The sequence below is a fragment of the Spodoptera frugiperda genome, chromosome 9 (genome assembly GCF_023101765.2).
Source record: "Spodoptera frugiperda isolate SF20-4 chromosome 9, AGI-APGP_CSIRO_Sfru_2.0, whole genome shotgun sequence".
Taxonomy (NCBI): Eukaryota; Metazoa; Arthropoda; class Insecta; order Lepidoptera; family Noctuidae; genus Spodoptera; species Spodoptera frugiperda.
Genome location: NC_064220.1, coordinates 6,949,906 through 6,962,637, shown reverse-complemented (window position 1 = coordinate 6,962,637; position 12,732 = coordinate 6,949,906). Strand labels below are relative to the sequence as shown.

Genomic DNA, 12,732 nt, shown 5'->3' with positions numbered 1-12,732 from the left:
GATTGCTTACCATCAGGTGATGCATCTGCTCGTTTACCGGCTTATTCCATAAAAAAGTGAATTCGGTTAAAAAGTGCTTTTAAGCCTCAAGTTCTTAAACCAGTAATAAAATAATTCATTTCTTTTTTTTCTCTTTGCTCCAATCCTATTGTTTGCATGCTCTGTGTCTTCTATATCTTTATAACATCTTTTTAAATTAACAAAGTACTCACACACTATTTTTTTTCGGAATTATTTACGTGGCGACTTTTTTTTTACATTTAATGGGTCGACGTTTGGCCGCTATCTCACCTGATGGTAAGTGATGATGCGCCTACGGTGGAGTACGTCTGCCCATAAGCAACCTATTCACTCGGGCCTTGAAGACACCCAGGTTATACCCATCAGGAAACACAGACTCCGGCAAGGAGTTCCACTCCCTAGCAGTTCGACAAGGAAGCTTGAAGCGAAGCGCTTCGTGCGAGTGGGTGGGATATCTACCATGAAGCGGTGACGCCTCGCCGATTGTCTTGTGGTTCGATGATGAAAAGGACTAGGGGGAATCAAGTTGTGCAATTCCCCCGCACACTCTCCGAAATGTATCCGGTAAAAAACGGAAAGGCTTGCGACCTTGCACCTGTGTTCAAGGCTTTGAAGCTTCTTGACACGCCTTTCAATGTTTTCGAGCGCATCCAGCTGGTATTTAGCCGAGCCGTCCCAAAGGTGAGAACAGTACTCCATACATGACCGAACCTGCGCTTGGTACAGGCTCAGCAGTTATTTCAGTGTGAAGTACCGTCTCACCTTCGAGAGGATACCCAACTTCCTACCAGCCAGATGCGCATTCGACTCTATATAAGAGCCGAAGTTAAGCGTTGGCGATAGAGTTACGCCCAGAAGCTCAAGATGATCCGCTACCGGAACGGACACATTTCGGAAAATCGGAGCCAGCGGAAATTGACTCCGTTTGGCAGAGAATAGACACGCCTGGGTTTTGGTAGCGTTGAACTTGACCAAGTTGGCGTCACCCCAATCGGAGACCGCCTTCAAGGACGAGTTCAACCGTTCGACCATGGATTCTCTTAGAGACTGGATCTATGTTCCGCTAGTCCGCGCATCGGACACATACCTTTCAACAACTGTGCTGTCATCTGCATACCCAAAGAACCGGGCTTAAGCAGGTCGTTGATGTGCAGCAAAAAGAGCGTTGCTGAAAGTACTGACCCCTGAGGACTCCAGCGTTGATGCCAAATGGTCAGACGAGCAGCCATCAATGACTACTCGAATTGACCGATCCCTCAGGAAGTCTGCAATCCATCTGCACAGATCAGCGGGAAGTCCATATGCAGGAAGGCTGTCGTGCCAAACCCTGTCAAAGGCCTTAGATATATCGAGTGAGACCGCTAATGCCTCCCCGTGCTTCTCGATGGCCTCGCTCCAAATGTGGGTGGCATACGCAAGAAGGTCCCCAGTGTGATCCGGCGGGGAGTACGTGGATACGGATTTTACCAGACAGTGGTCAGAGCTACCCAAGGGTGAAGAAACTGACACCGAGTAGCTGTCTGGATCAGTTGTCAGCAGAAGGTCTAAGCAGTTGGCAGTGTGCGAGTCGACATCGGGCACCCTTGTGGCTTCTTGGACCAGCTGGGTCAGGCCAAGCGTTAGCGCAAGCTTACGCATTTCCCTCCCAGCATGGTCAGTGCACTGGTATGGGAACAGCCACTCCTGGTGGTGGTCGTTAAAGACCCCCAGTAACACCAACTGGGCCGAAGGGTACCTCTGCCGAGCCGCATCCGCCGTCTCCACAAGGTGCTGCGCTAATCTGGTCGTCTCCAAATCTCCGCTGTGCGACCGGTAGACACAGGCATAGAGAAAATCCTCTATGCCTGTGTCCACCAGTATCCACAAGGTTGAAAAACTGGGGCTTCAAAGTTTCGGAGACGCCGGTAATAGACGCCGTCTTGGACGTATAGGCATACGCCTGCACGGGAACGAAATTGTGCTCCAGGGAAAAGCCTGGGTAGTTCAGGTATGATACGTCCGACGGACATCTGATCTGGGTCTCCGAGAGAAACAAGAGCGTGGGGTTCTCGGTCTCGAGGTGGTGATGGACCGCATTGATATTTGAGTGCAAGCCTCGAATATTTGAGAGGTGCACTTTGAGGGAGAGGGAGTGCAGCCGCTGTTGTACCCTTTTCCTTGCTCTATTTCTCATATTAGGAGTATGAGGTTGCTGAGAGGATGGCAGTGAAATGTTCCTCCACACAGGCGACCCCAGACGCGCACCGCAGTTAGCCACATCATTGGGAGGCCAGCCTGGAGACTGCGGGGACGCCCGAGCCCCCCCCATGAATATCCATCGGGCCCTCGCGTCCGGTCGCCAACCGGCACGATGGCGTATCCATGGGATTTTTCGCTAGATGGCGGGGCAGCCTTTCACGTGTGGCTAGCACGCTAATTGGGCCCCCAACTATCTGCGGTCGGTCAGCGGTGCACCGTGCCTCGGATCCCGCTACCCTCTGCGACTGGCCACCCGATGAAGCTACACCAGCATGCGCCAGACCGGTCTACCCATAGTGGAGCAAACATCTCGACCCATCCTCTCATACGGCTTCACCGAGCATCGTGGCGGAACACGGCTAGGCCGCTTGGCGACACGGTTTTGCTCGGTGGGTGGTCATAATGCCGTCGGCCGAAGCCTACCACCAGAGTGTCACCTGGTTAGCACCACCCAGAGGCCACGTGTAGGGGTTCGTTTTTTTGGGACGGACGAGGGTGACTCAGCCTCCGAAAATGTAATTGGCTGAACGATACCTGTGCTCATTGTTATTTTTACCTGTTTTTTTTTAGCTGTAAGTCCTCCATGACTTATAAATAAATAAATTTAAAAAAACTGTTTATTTTGAGTTGATGCGTTGATAGAGAAATAATCGATTTATTAAATTATTAAGTATTTTTTGTTTACAACTCTTGTGAAATTTGCCAGGTGCATGAGATAGCAAATGATATCAAGAAAGCTTGGAAAGCGATGAAGGATGCCCAAGACTGGGGTCGCATTCTCAACCAGCGGCAGAAACTCTTCGGTCAACCTGTGGTACCATTTGCTGATCTTAACAAACTTGTGAAGGAGTTTGAACCTTATAGGAACCTGTGGGTTACTGCGTCAGGTACTCTTATTTGTAACTATTCCGTAATACTCTGAAAGTCATATAAAGGTTGGTATAATATGTTACCATCCGCCTTGATCAAGCGTGGCGATTAATGCTCAATCCTCACCATGTGAGAAGAGGCCTTTGCTCAGCAGTGGGCACTTTTAATGGCTAACTATGATGATGATATGTTACATATTTACTTTTTTCTGATTATAAGTTCATGGTATTAAAATTTAGGTCATACATCGGAACATGTCCAAAGCTTAATAGTCTTCTATTAGATCCGAGATCGTATGGAAGGAGATAGGTAAAAATTTCCATCTATGCTAATATCCTATTGATATTTTGCAGATTTCTTGAAAGCTCGCGAGGTATGGTTGGACAATCCATTAATGTACGTAGACGCAGACACGATAGAGCCGATGGTGAACGAATACTACAAGACAATCGTCAAGTGCGTGAGAGTTTTCCAGGATATGCCCAAAGTGCAGCAAGTCGCCATCACTATAAGGGTACGCAATATTTAATGTTTCACACTCACTACGTCATATCCTGTTAATTTAGAGTAAGTGAGATTCGATACATAGATCAGATAATACCTAATAAATACGCTCATCCTCATTTTAATCACAAGATGTTGAACATTGACTCCCCATTCCAATCCAGAGGGTGTCTGTAATCGGTAAATGTCGGTAAGTGTAAACGGATAAACCGTTCGTCTGTTTACCTGTTCAACTGGGTGAACAAAAATGAATTATTTTGATTTTATAATACAATTCTATGTCCAAAAATAGAATTGTATTGAAAAAACACTTTCATTCAGTGATTTGACGATATAGGTATTGAGTTGTCAACTACGGTATTCTATTGCAGGAGTACATGGATGCCTTTAGACCACTAATACCCATCATACAAGCCGTTAGAAACCCTGGAATGAAGGAAAGGCATTGGAACGAGTTCATGGAGAAAGCTGGTAAACATTTTGATATAAATAACTGATGAACTTCAACCCCGATCAGTTCGCATGTCTGTTTCCAATTGCTTGCTTTAAAATATTTTTGCAAATTGTTGACCAAGCAGGGATGTTCTACTTCCTATTTATCAATATGCGTACTAAGTGATGCCCGCGGTTCCTCTCGTGACTACATGTGATTTGTGACTAATAAAAAATTTAATTAAAACCAAAATTCATTGTTTATAGGTATAACAGTGACCATGAACGAAAAACAAACCTTCCAAATGTGCATAAAGCAAGGTGTGGCCGCTCATGGGGAGTTGATCGCGGAGATTGGTGAACTTGCCAGCAAAGAGTACGTGATTGAGCAGTCCCTGGACAAAATGCAAGCCGATTGGGCCAACAAGGTGTTGGAAGTCAGCGCGTATAAGAATACTGGTTAGATAACGTTGTTCATTATTTTCTCTCAACCACTTTAAATTTCAATCACACAGACCGGTTCGAAGAAGAGAGCAAATTTTTATCACGTTGAAAACAGAGTTTTACGTATTTGTATATTTTTTATATGCACTGTTTTTGTCATTAAAAATGATTGGCGGCGCTTGGCGATCTTGCATGCTCTTTTTTGCTCGCTCAGCCGATCGGCTCCGAGCGCATCCACTTCCAGCGGATATATATCTTATACCTTAATTATTATGTTATTGGATTACTCACATAACTGTTTGACGAAAAACTCGACTAGTTTCAAGCCATAGAGGCTAATATTCATAAGCAGCATTCCGCTACACACTATAATTAATTTAGTAAGTCTCATGAAAGTTCTAGCATCTTCCAGTCCATTACAAAAAAGTCTAAAGAATTGCTTCTCGTTGTAGGTACTTATATAATGAAGATAGCAGATGAAACTCTGCAATTGCTTGACGAACATCTCCTTGGTACTCAGCAGTTAGGTTTCAGTCCTTTCAAAGCGGCGTTCGAACTACGGATCCAGGAATGGGACGATAAACTTCGCTTGACACAGAGAGTTGTTGACGAGTGGATAGAATGCCAGAAGTAAGTTGTTTAGATTTTAGTTATGATTTGATTTTAGAGTAAGTTATTGAATTCGTGGGGTATATTACGGGTAACCCCGTGGTACGTAGATTTACTCGAGACAGAACGCGTTTTCTGCGATGTCTCTTATACCGGCAGACGGAAGGTTAAACGACACTCAAGGCGGTCAAAGATGTTTTTCGTACGTTAGGGTCGGACGGAACATACGTCGCACATTTTCGGTTGCGTAATGCCAGAACAGACAAATGTTTAGAAATCAATTGGTCGTTTACACTCAACTGATGATACGATCAACGTATTTTACGGCAGATCGACACCAGCAATTTATACTGCGCTAACTCAAAAAGCGTACTTTACAGTAGAGGCGTTTAAAGGGAAAAACGTGATAACTTTTACATTAATTAAGATACTTTTTTGAAATTTGGTATGCTTAATAGTTAATTTATTCATTGTAATATCTCATATTTATATTTCCTTAATTATTTTTATTTTTTGATTTAGCGCAAGTTAGCCGTATATAAACGTAATTCATCAAAAAAAAAATTACATTTTATACACGTCTAACTTATGTTAGCGTAGTGTAGTACGGGACGTCGTAGTGCATGATCAATCATCTGATGCATATTTCAATATTTTTATAAAGAACATGTACTTACTTACAAAAAGAATAGTCAACGTACCATTAATAAACTAATTAATACGTTAACGCATAAGTATTTACTATGTAAAAGTCGCTAAGTCGTTCATTTTACAAACGAACAAGTATACACACGAACGCACTAAACTACGCTAACTATGAGTTATTACAGTGTTGCACGGACTTTGACCAAAGTGATCCCCGCGCACACTCCGCTAATAATAGTTGGCGTAATATAAATCGAGTGATTACAAAAAGTCCCTTTACTTAGCGTTTTATAAGATTTGTAACTTTCTCATTTTTGCATATTTCTTCTCAATTTTTTATGACGTATGTAAACACACATTTTAAGCAACTTGGCATAAAAAAAGTTTTTCCAAATTTCGAGTTAGCGTAGTATAAATTGCTGGTGTCGAGATATGAACCGACCCTTAAAAATATAATATAAGTCATAGATTAACAATAATGCGTCTAGCATTATTGTTAATGTGTGAACTGTTAATGCCACCCAAACTAGGTGTAATTATGTAGGTTATAGTTCTATACCTATGTATATGACCTAAATTTTCTTACGAAATTAATTTATTTTGTCTTGTTGTGGCTTACCTTAGAGAATGGATGTATCTGGAGCCTATTTTTACTTCGGAAGATATAGCTAGACAACTGCCCATGGAAACCAAGAAGTACGGGACTATGGAGAGGATCTGGAGACGCGTCATGTCGTCTGCCGCCGCATGTCCTAAGGTCTGGTGAAGTTTGGTCGCCAATATGACAAAAACTTTAGCTTTACCTATAAATAATTCTTTGATATCAAATAATTTCTGCCTCGTTGGCCGAGTGGTAGCATGTGTGACTGCCGGGAAAGGGGTCTCGCTTTCTATTCCCGGTTCGGGCAAAGTACTACTGGCATTTTTTGGAAAATTTCTCAATTTTCTAAAATTACTGAACATATTTTAGTATCGTAATTTTTATGATAAAGTAAATATTCCCAGATCATGATCATATGTCCGGACAGTCGGTTACTGGACAGTTTGCAAGAAGCTATTCACTTACTGGCGGTAGTGTCTCGAGGACTCAATGAGTACCTGGAGCTGAAGCGGTTGAGGTTCCCACGGTTCTTCTTCCTCAGTGATGATGAACTGCTGGAGATACTTTCCCAGTCTCGCAACCCAAGGGCTGTACAGCCTCATCTCAGGAAGTGCTTCGAAAATATTGCCAAGGTAAACATGATATGCAGCTCAATCGGTTTGTGATATCATTTTTGATTGAAATGGAAACGTTGAGGGTATTTAATTTGATATGTTTGTTTCGTTGCGGGCTACCTATAACAATCTTATACAGAGTGTCCCTGAAGTCGACGTCCAAATAGCAGCAGATGGTCTGCAAGGTTACAACTGTTATCAGAAAAATATAAAAAAGTAAGTAAAAGTAAAAAATATAAATTATAGTGAAGTGCGATTTGAACGTCGTCTTCAGAGACACCTGTACACTAGACGTTTTGTTATGTGTAAATTATTTTATTATGAGTTCGTTACAAGACTATTTAGGTTATACCATGAAGCGAATAGGGTAATACTAATGCTATTAGTACTGTGCTGTACACAAAATCAAGTGGTTGCATGAGCGACTGTCTAACAAAATATTCAGCTAGTAATGTAAGAATATGTCACAGGTTACCTTCCAGTCGGACCTCTTGATCACTGAAATGCACTCCAGTGAGGGAGAGGTCGTTGAACTCAAGTACAAGTTCAAACCAACTTCGAACGTAGAGCAGTGGCTGCTTTTGCTTGAAGACACGATGAGGCATACAAGTGAGTTTCGAGACCTTTGTGAAAAAGGTAAAGGTTTTTGGTGGGGAACAACGGAGGCCCAATTCCCCCCCTCCTATCTACCAAATCCCTGAAACCCCAGCAAACCTCAAACTCCTAACCTCCAAAGGGCCGGTAACACATTTGAAACGCCTTTGGTGTTTCGGGCGTCCATGGGCGGCGCCGATTGCTTACAATCAGGTATTCTGTCAGGTCGATTACCGGTTTATCCTCATAAACTACTTACTAGGAAGACTTCAGTTATCATGATTATGATTCTATAGTTATCCTCTATTTCACGCGATCTTTAAGAAGCTTTTTGTTTTCTGGTGAGTTTGTTTCCGCGTATATCAGAATATCAGCTATAATATTAAAATATTGATGAAAACGATCTTATGTGCACTTCTGTCAGTAGTTTCATCACCTGATGGTAAGCAATCGGCTCCACCCGTGGACACCCTGAGAAGTTAAAAGTTACATACTAAATTAACTATTTTGTTTACCGGCTTACTCCCGTGATTAATGAATATGAGCTCTTAGTGTACCTTGAAACCAGTCGAGTTCCTCATCAAACAGTTACGTATGTAAGCCGGTAAACTTAATAGTTACCTAATTAATGAATGCTGTATGAGTCATTTCAATTTTACGCCAGTCCGCCTGACCTTGATTGAGGCTTTGGAGGAGTTGTGGCAAATACCTCGTGTGGAGTGGGTGTTGCGCTGGCCTGGTCAAGTGGTGATCGCTGGCTCGCAGACCGCTTGGACCGCTGGTGTCGAGAACGCTATAGAAGAATACAGAATGGAGTTCTACTTCGAAGAAAATCTGAAAATGGTAAAAAGCTTAAAATGAATCTGTTACTACGTCATTAATAGTTTTTGTCGTTCCTTAATAAAATATCACATAAAACAACTATGTCATCGTCATGTGTACTTTTAAATTGTTTTCCTATTGATTGTAACTAAAAGTTTGTTCAGCAGTGGATAAAATTGACTAAGGGTAAAAAATGCTAGTTCTATAAATTATTGCATTTCATCTTTTGCATGAGAGTGGGTTATTCTCAAGTTTGACAAGATGACTCGACTAGTTTCAAGTCACGATAGGAGCTCATAGCAACATTTTTATATTTTATTAGTTTTAGCCATGGTCATCTCACTGCAGGGCAAAGGCGGGAGGCCTTTACCCTCCTTACACTCGTTTCTTTGTAGAGCTTTCTGTGGCCAATCTTTTTCATAGGCATCAAGTTCATTCAGCCATCTCCTTCTGGGCCTGCCGTGACGTGTATTGACGTTTATATGATATATGACGTTATAGCAGCATTAATAATGACTCTCAATAGTTGTAATACAAAAATATTATATCCTACGTTCCTTTATTCCTAGCTGGACACTCTCCGCGCCTTAGTGAAGGGAGAGCTGACATACTTCCAACGCGAGGTGCTGTGCGCTCTGATTGTGGTAGAGGTGCACGCGCGTGACGTCACTAAGAACTTAGTCGAGGAGAATGTTCGGTATAACACAGACTTCCAGTGGATCTGCCAGCTTCGGTTAGAAGATTCAGTATTCTATAATTATCGCATTAATTTCAAATTACAAGTCTTCTGCCACTTAGCAGTGGGCTTCTATAGGCTGATGATGATGACAATTATTCTGCAACTTTTAAACGCAGTAAAGAACCTAGGTGTAATAATTCAGATGGGGCCCAGTAGGGCTGTTGCCTGATCTGGAACTGCGGACTACCTAGCGGGTTTACCGGGGCTCCGTCTCGAAAAGCAGGAGTAGGAACGGGGTGGTTTTTAGTCAGTAAGAGTTTGACACTCCCTCTCGCTTTGCCCAAGGCGGGAGAAGTAATTGGATGATTTTCCTCCCTCAAAAAAAAGGTGTAATAATTGCACCGTGCTTATTTATTTCTTCGATTGAATCTTCGATTTGATCTCTTCGATGATGTTTACGTTGATCTAAGGCGCCACTGATTTCATTTCACGACTGTCAATACTGTCATACATAATTTAATCATTTACAATCTAGACTGCCCGTAAACTTTTGCTCCTATCATAAATAGTACCAAAAATCCATATGAATGATTCCATGTACTTTGTATTGTTTTTCAGTTACTATCAGGTAGTGAAGCCAATGTACCCGTTGGAGCCGGGTGAGGAGCCGGAGATCTACCAGGACGAGCTGCGACTAGACACGAGCAGATACTACCGCCAGTTCAGTCAGAACAGCTGCAATGTGAAAGCCCTCAACTCCGTGTTGAACTACCATAATGAATATCTCGGTAACAGGTAAAGTTCGAATTGGAACTTAAAACGGGATATTTACCATGTTTTTAAATTTTTATGAGTTTCCGATATTTAGGCACTGTTGCAAGCGCCATGATCACGGATAAACTGTTTATCCGTTTCCAATTCTAGTGTTAGTGACCATGTCAGTTTAAAAACTTATAAAGTTCGAATAGATTGTATTTATGTAACACTAGGTTTTGCCCGTGACTTTGCCCGCATTTCCGTGGGATTAAATATGTTGTTCCAGTCTATAAAATTTAACCCTGTTCTAAAATTCAATCCGATCTCTTCAGCCGTTTCGGCGTGATTGAGTAAAAAACATACACACAAACAAAAAAAAAACAACGATAAACATAAGTATTTGCGGCAGGCCCAGAAGGAGATGGCAGGACGAACTTGACACATACGACAAGCTCTGAACAGAGAGGAGTGAAAGGAGGGTAGGGTAAGGTATGGTCGTCCCTTTGCCCTGCAGTGGGACGACCATGGCTAAAAATAAATGAATAATGAATATCATTAAACAAATAAATATAAGTATAGATAATTATAGCATGTGTGTATGAGTCGCGGGGAGCCAGTGAATGCAGGTGGTGGCTTGTCGTTCTACGTGGAGGACTAAGGGGGAGGCCTTTGTTCAGCAGTAAACGTTTAACTATTGGCTGATTATGATGATGATGATGATGATGTATGTAATATATCGCATACCTAGTAATATATTGGCACATTTACGCTTTTCATAGTTTACCTGACTTGTTTAGTTTTTAGTTTACTGACCAATGAACCGATGTTTTGCGTGCTTGAGGGAACACCCCTAGAAACTACAATAATGGTATAATGACACTTACGACCTATCTCGATGAATATGGAAATAAATAGATTAATGTACACTTTTAAACACGTAAACCATAAGTAAAGTTAATTTCGCATTTTTTGCAGATGTGCCAATATATTAGTAGGTGAGCGATATAGATAAGTATGTCCCATGCTCATCATGAGACAGAAATATATGGGTTATATTTCAGTGGGCGGCTGGTGATCACTCCGCTGACTGACCGATGCTACTTGACACTGATGTGTGCGATGCACCTCAAGTTTGGAGGGGCTCCTGCTGGCCCTGCTGGTACTGGCAAGACTGAGACCACTAAGGTAAACGACCTCCCCTGATGCTCAAATAAAAGAGATGTGTTTCAAAGGTAAAACCTGGATGTCTTTAAAACTCTAGTGAATAGGTAACTTATGGGCAGACATGCCGGTTTGACGTGATTGAGTAACAAACATCGATTACATCACTACTTACCATCAGGTGGGATTGTAGTCAAGCATTAGTTTTTGTCGAATAAAAAAAAAACATACACACAAACTTTGGACAACACACACACAACGTCACGCCTTTTTATCCCCAAAGGGGTAGGCAGACATGCACTTTACGGCACGTAACGTCGCTAAACAAAGTACAGCCAGTTTTCACCATTTGTGTTATAAGTCCCATGTAATAGAGGGTGACATCCAGACTCCGTGCCAACACTGAGAAATTTTCGAAAAACCGAAAAAAGCCTAGTAATACTTTGCCCGACCCGGGAATCTAACCCGAGACCTCTTGTCCGGCAGTCGCAATTGCGACCACTCGACCAACGAAAAGCAGTCTAATTTTGACATTTATAATATTAAGTAAGATTTCAGTAGCTTTTGATTTTGGCTTATGTACTGTCTTTTCAGGATTTGGCAAAAGCTTTGGCAGTGCAATGCGTGGTATTCAACTGTTCAGATCAGCTCGATTTCATGGCCATGGGGAAATTCTTCAAAGGATTGGCTGCGTAAGTGAACGCACCGAAAACTAAACGAGAGCGCGTTCGGTGCTCTGATTGGCCGGCACGATTGAACCAACCAATCAGAACGCCGAACGCGTTTCGCTGAACGTAAAGCAAATTCGTACTAAAGGTACTGATATCTGTTGTCTATTTATTTTCTGATGTGGAAAAACATATTTCAAACGTGAAGCAAATGGTTTTAAATATAGGTATGTACATACACACTTACATTTAAAACGGTTTAGAAAAAAAAACAGAATTTTGGGTATTATTGAAAAATAAAAAGAAGTAGAATATCTTCGTATTTAACTCTCGTGAGAGATTGTATCATAATTATGATGTTGAACGGTTTACTTGCGTAACTTGTTGACGATATAACTCGACTAGTTTCAAGCCACTTTAGGGACTCATATTCAAGAACAGCATTGCGCGGCATCTGTCGCGACTTGTATTGTGGTATGCTGCACCTGAACGAGTTTCCTCGTCAAGCAGTTACGTGAGTAATAGTAGAAAGAGAGACCATAAATACTGGCAGCTTATATCTTAATAGAATTTTCTTAATTTTCCATTATAATGTGTCTTTGTGTATTTAGGTCCGGTGCGTGGGCGTGTTTCGACGAGTTCAACCGTATTGATATTGAAGTACTTTCAGTTGTGGCTCAACAGGTATGTTACGTAGCCTAACATCACGTCTTATATTAAGGGGTAGACATAATATAATATGTATTGTTTACTTCTTGTCAGTTGTTCTATGCATATAGTAAGAGGTAAGCATATAGCTGAAAACAACTTCGGAGTCCATGCCCTTACTGAGTTTTTTTTTAAACAATGATCTCCAACCCACCTTTCGTACGTGGAGAATATGGTGTACTCCTCGTATGCTGTCTAGGGCACTGTCATTAGCTGCATCATGGTGATGATAATGCTAACGGCCTCATAGACACGTGAAACAATGCTTGCGTTGTGTTTCGTTGTGTTCACTCACACAACGAAACACAACGCAAGCATTGCGGTTACCGGAGGCTCAATTACTCCCATTCCCCTATTCCTCAACAA

At 42.0% G+C, this 12,732-nt stretch overlaps 1 protein-coding gene across 6 annotated transcripts in view; it reads left to right on the top strand.

Moving 5' to 3' along the window:
* LOC118271040 (dynein axonemal heavy chain 1) overlaps positions 1 to 12,732 on the top strand; it is a 65,580-nt gene that overhangs the window by 16,081 nt on the left and 36,767 nt on the right. For all 6 annotated transcript variants that reach the window (XR_007705651.1, XR_007705652.1, XM_050696082.1 and 3 more), the window contains exons 22-35: positions 2,966 to 3,146; positions 3,483 to 3,643; positions 4,005 to 4,104; positions 4,333 to 4,524; positions 4,962 to 5,139; positions 6,388 to 6,520; positions 6,769 to 6,996; positions 7,449 to 7,587; positions 8,237 to 8,415; positions 8,964 to 9,127; positions 9,692 to 9,868; positions 10,891 to 11,014; positions 11,585 to 11,682; positions 12,270 to 12,342. Coding sequence is in view for 4 of the 6 variants with exons in the window: in XM_050696082.1 (XP_050552039.1) it covers positions 2,966 to 3,146; positions 3,483 to 3,643; positions 4,005 to 4,104; positions 4,333 to 4,524; positions 4,962 to 5,139; positions 6,388 to 6,520; positions 6,769 to 6,996; positions 7,449 to 7,587; positions 8,237 to 8,415; positions 8,964 to 9,127; positions 9,692 to 9,868; positions 10,891 to 11,014; positions 11,585 to 11,682; positions 12,270 to 12,342 (2,127 nt within the window). In the remaining 2 variants the exon portion in view is untranslated. The remainder of the gene's footprint in view (positions 1 to 2,965; positions 3,147 to 3,482; positions 3,644 to 4,004; positions 4,105 to 4,332; positions 4,525 to 4,961; positions 5,140 to 6,387; positions 6,521 to 6,768; positions 6,997 to 7,448; positions 7,588 to 8,236; positions 8,416 to 8,963; positions 9,128 to 9,691; positions 9,869 to 10,890; positions 11,015 to 11,584; positions 11,683 to 12,269; positions 12,343 to 12,732) is intronic.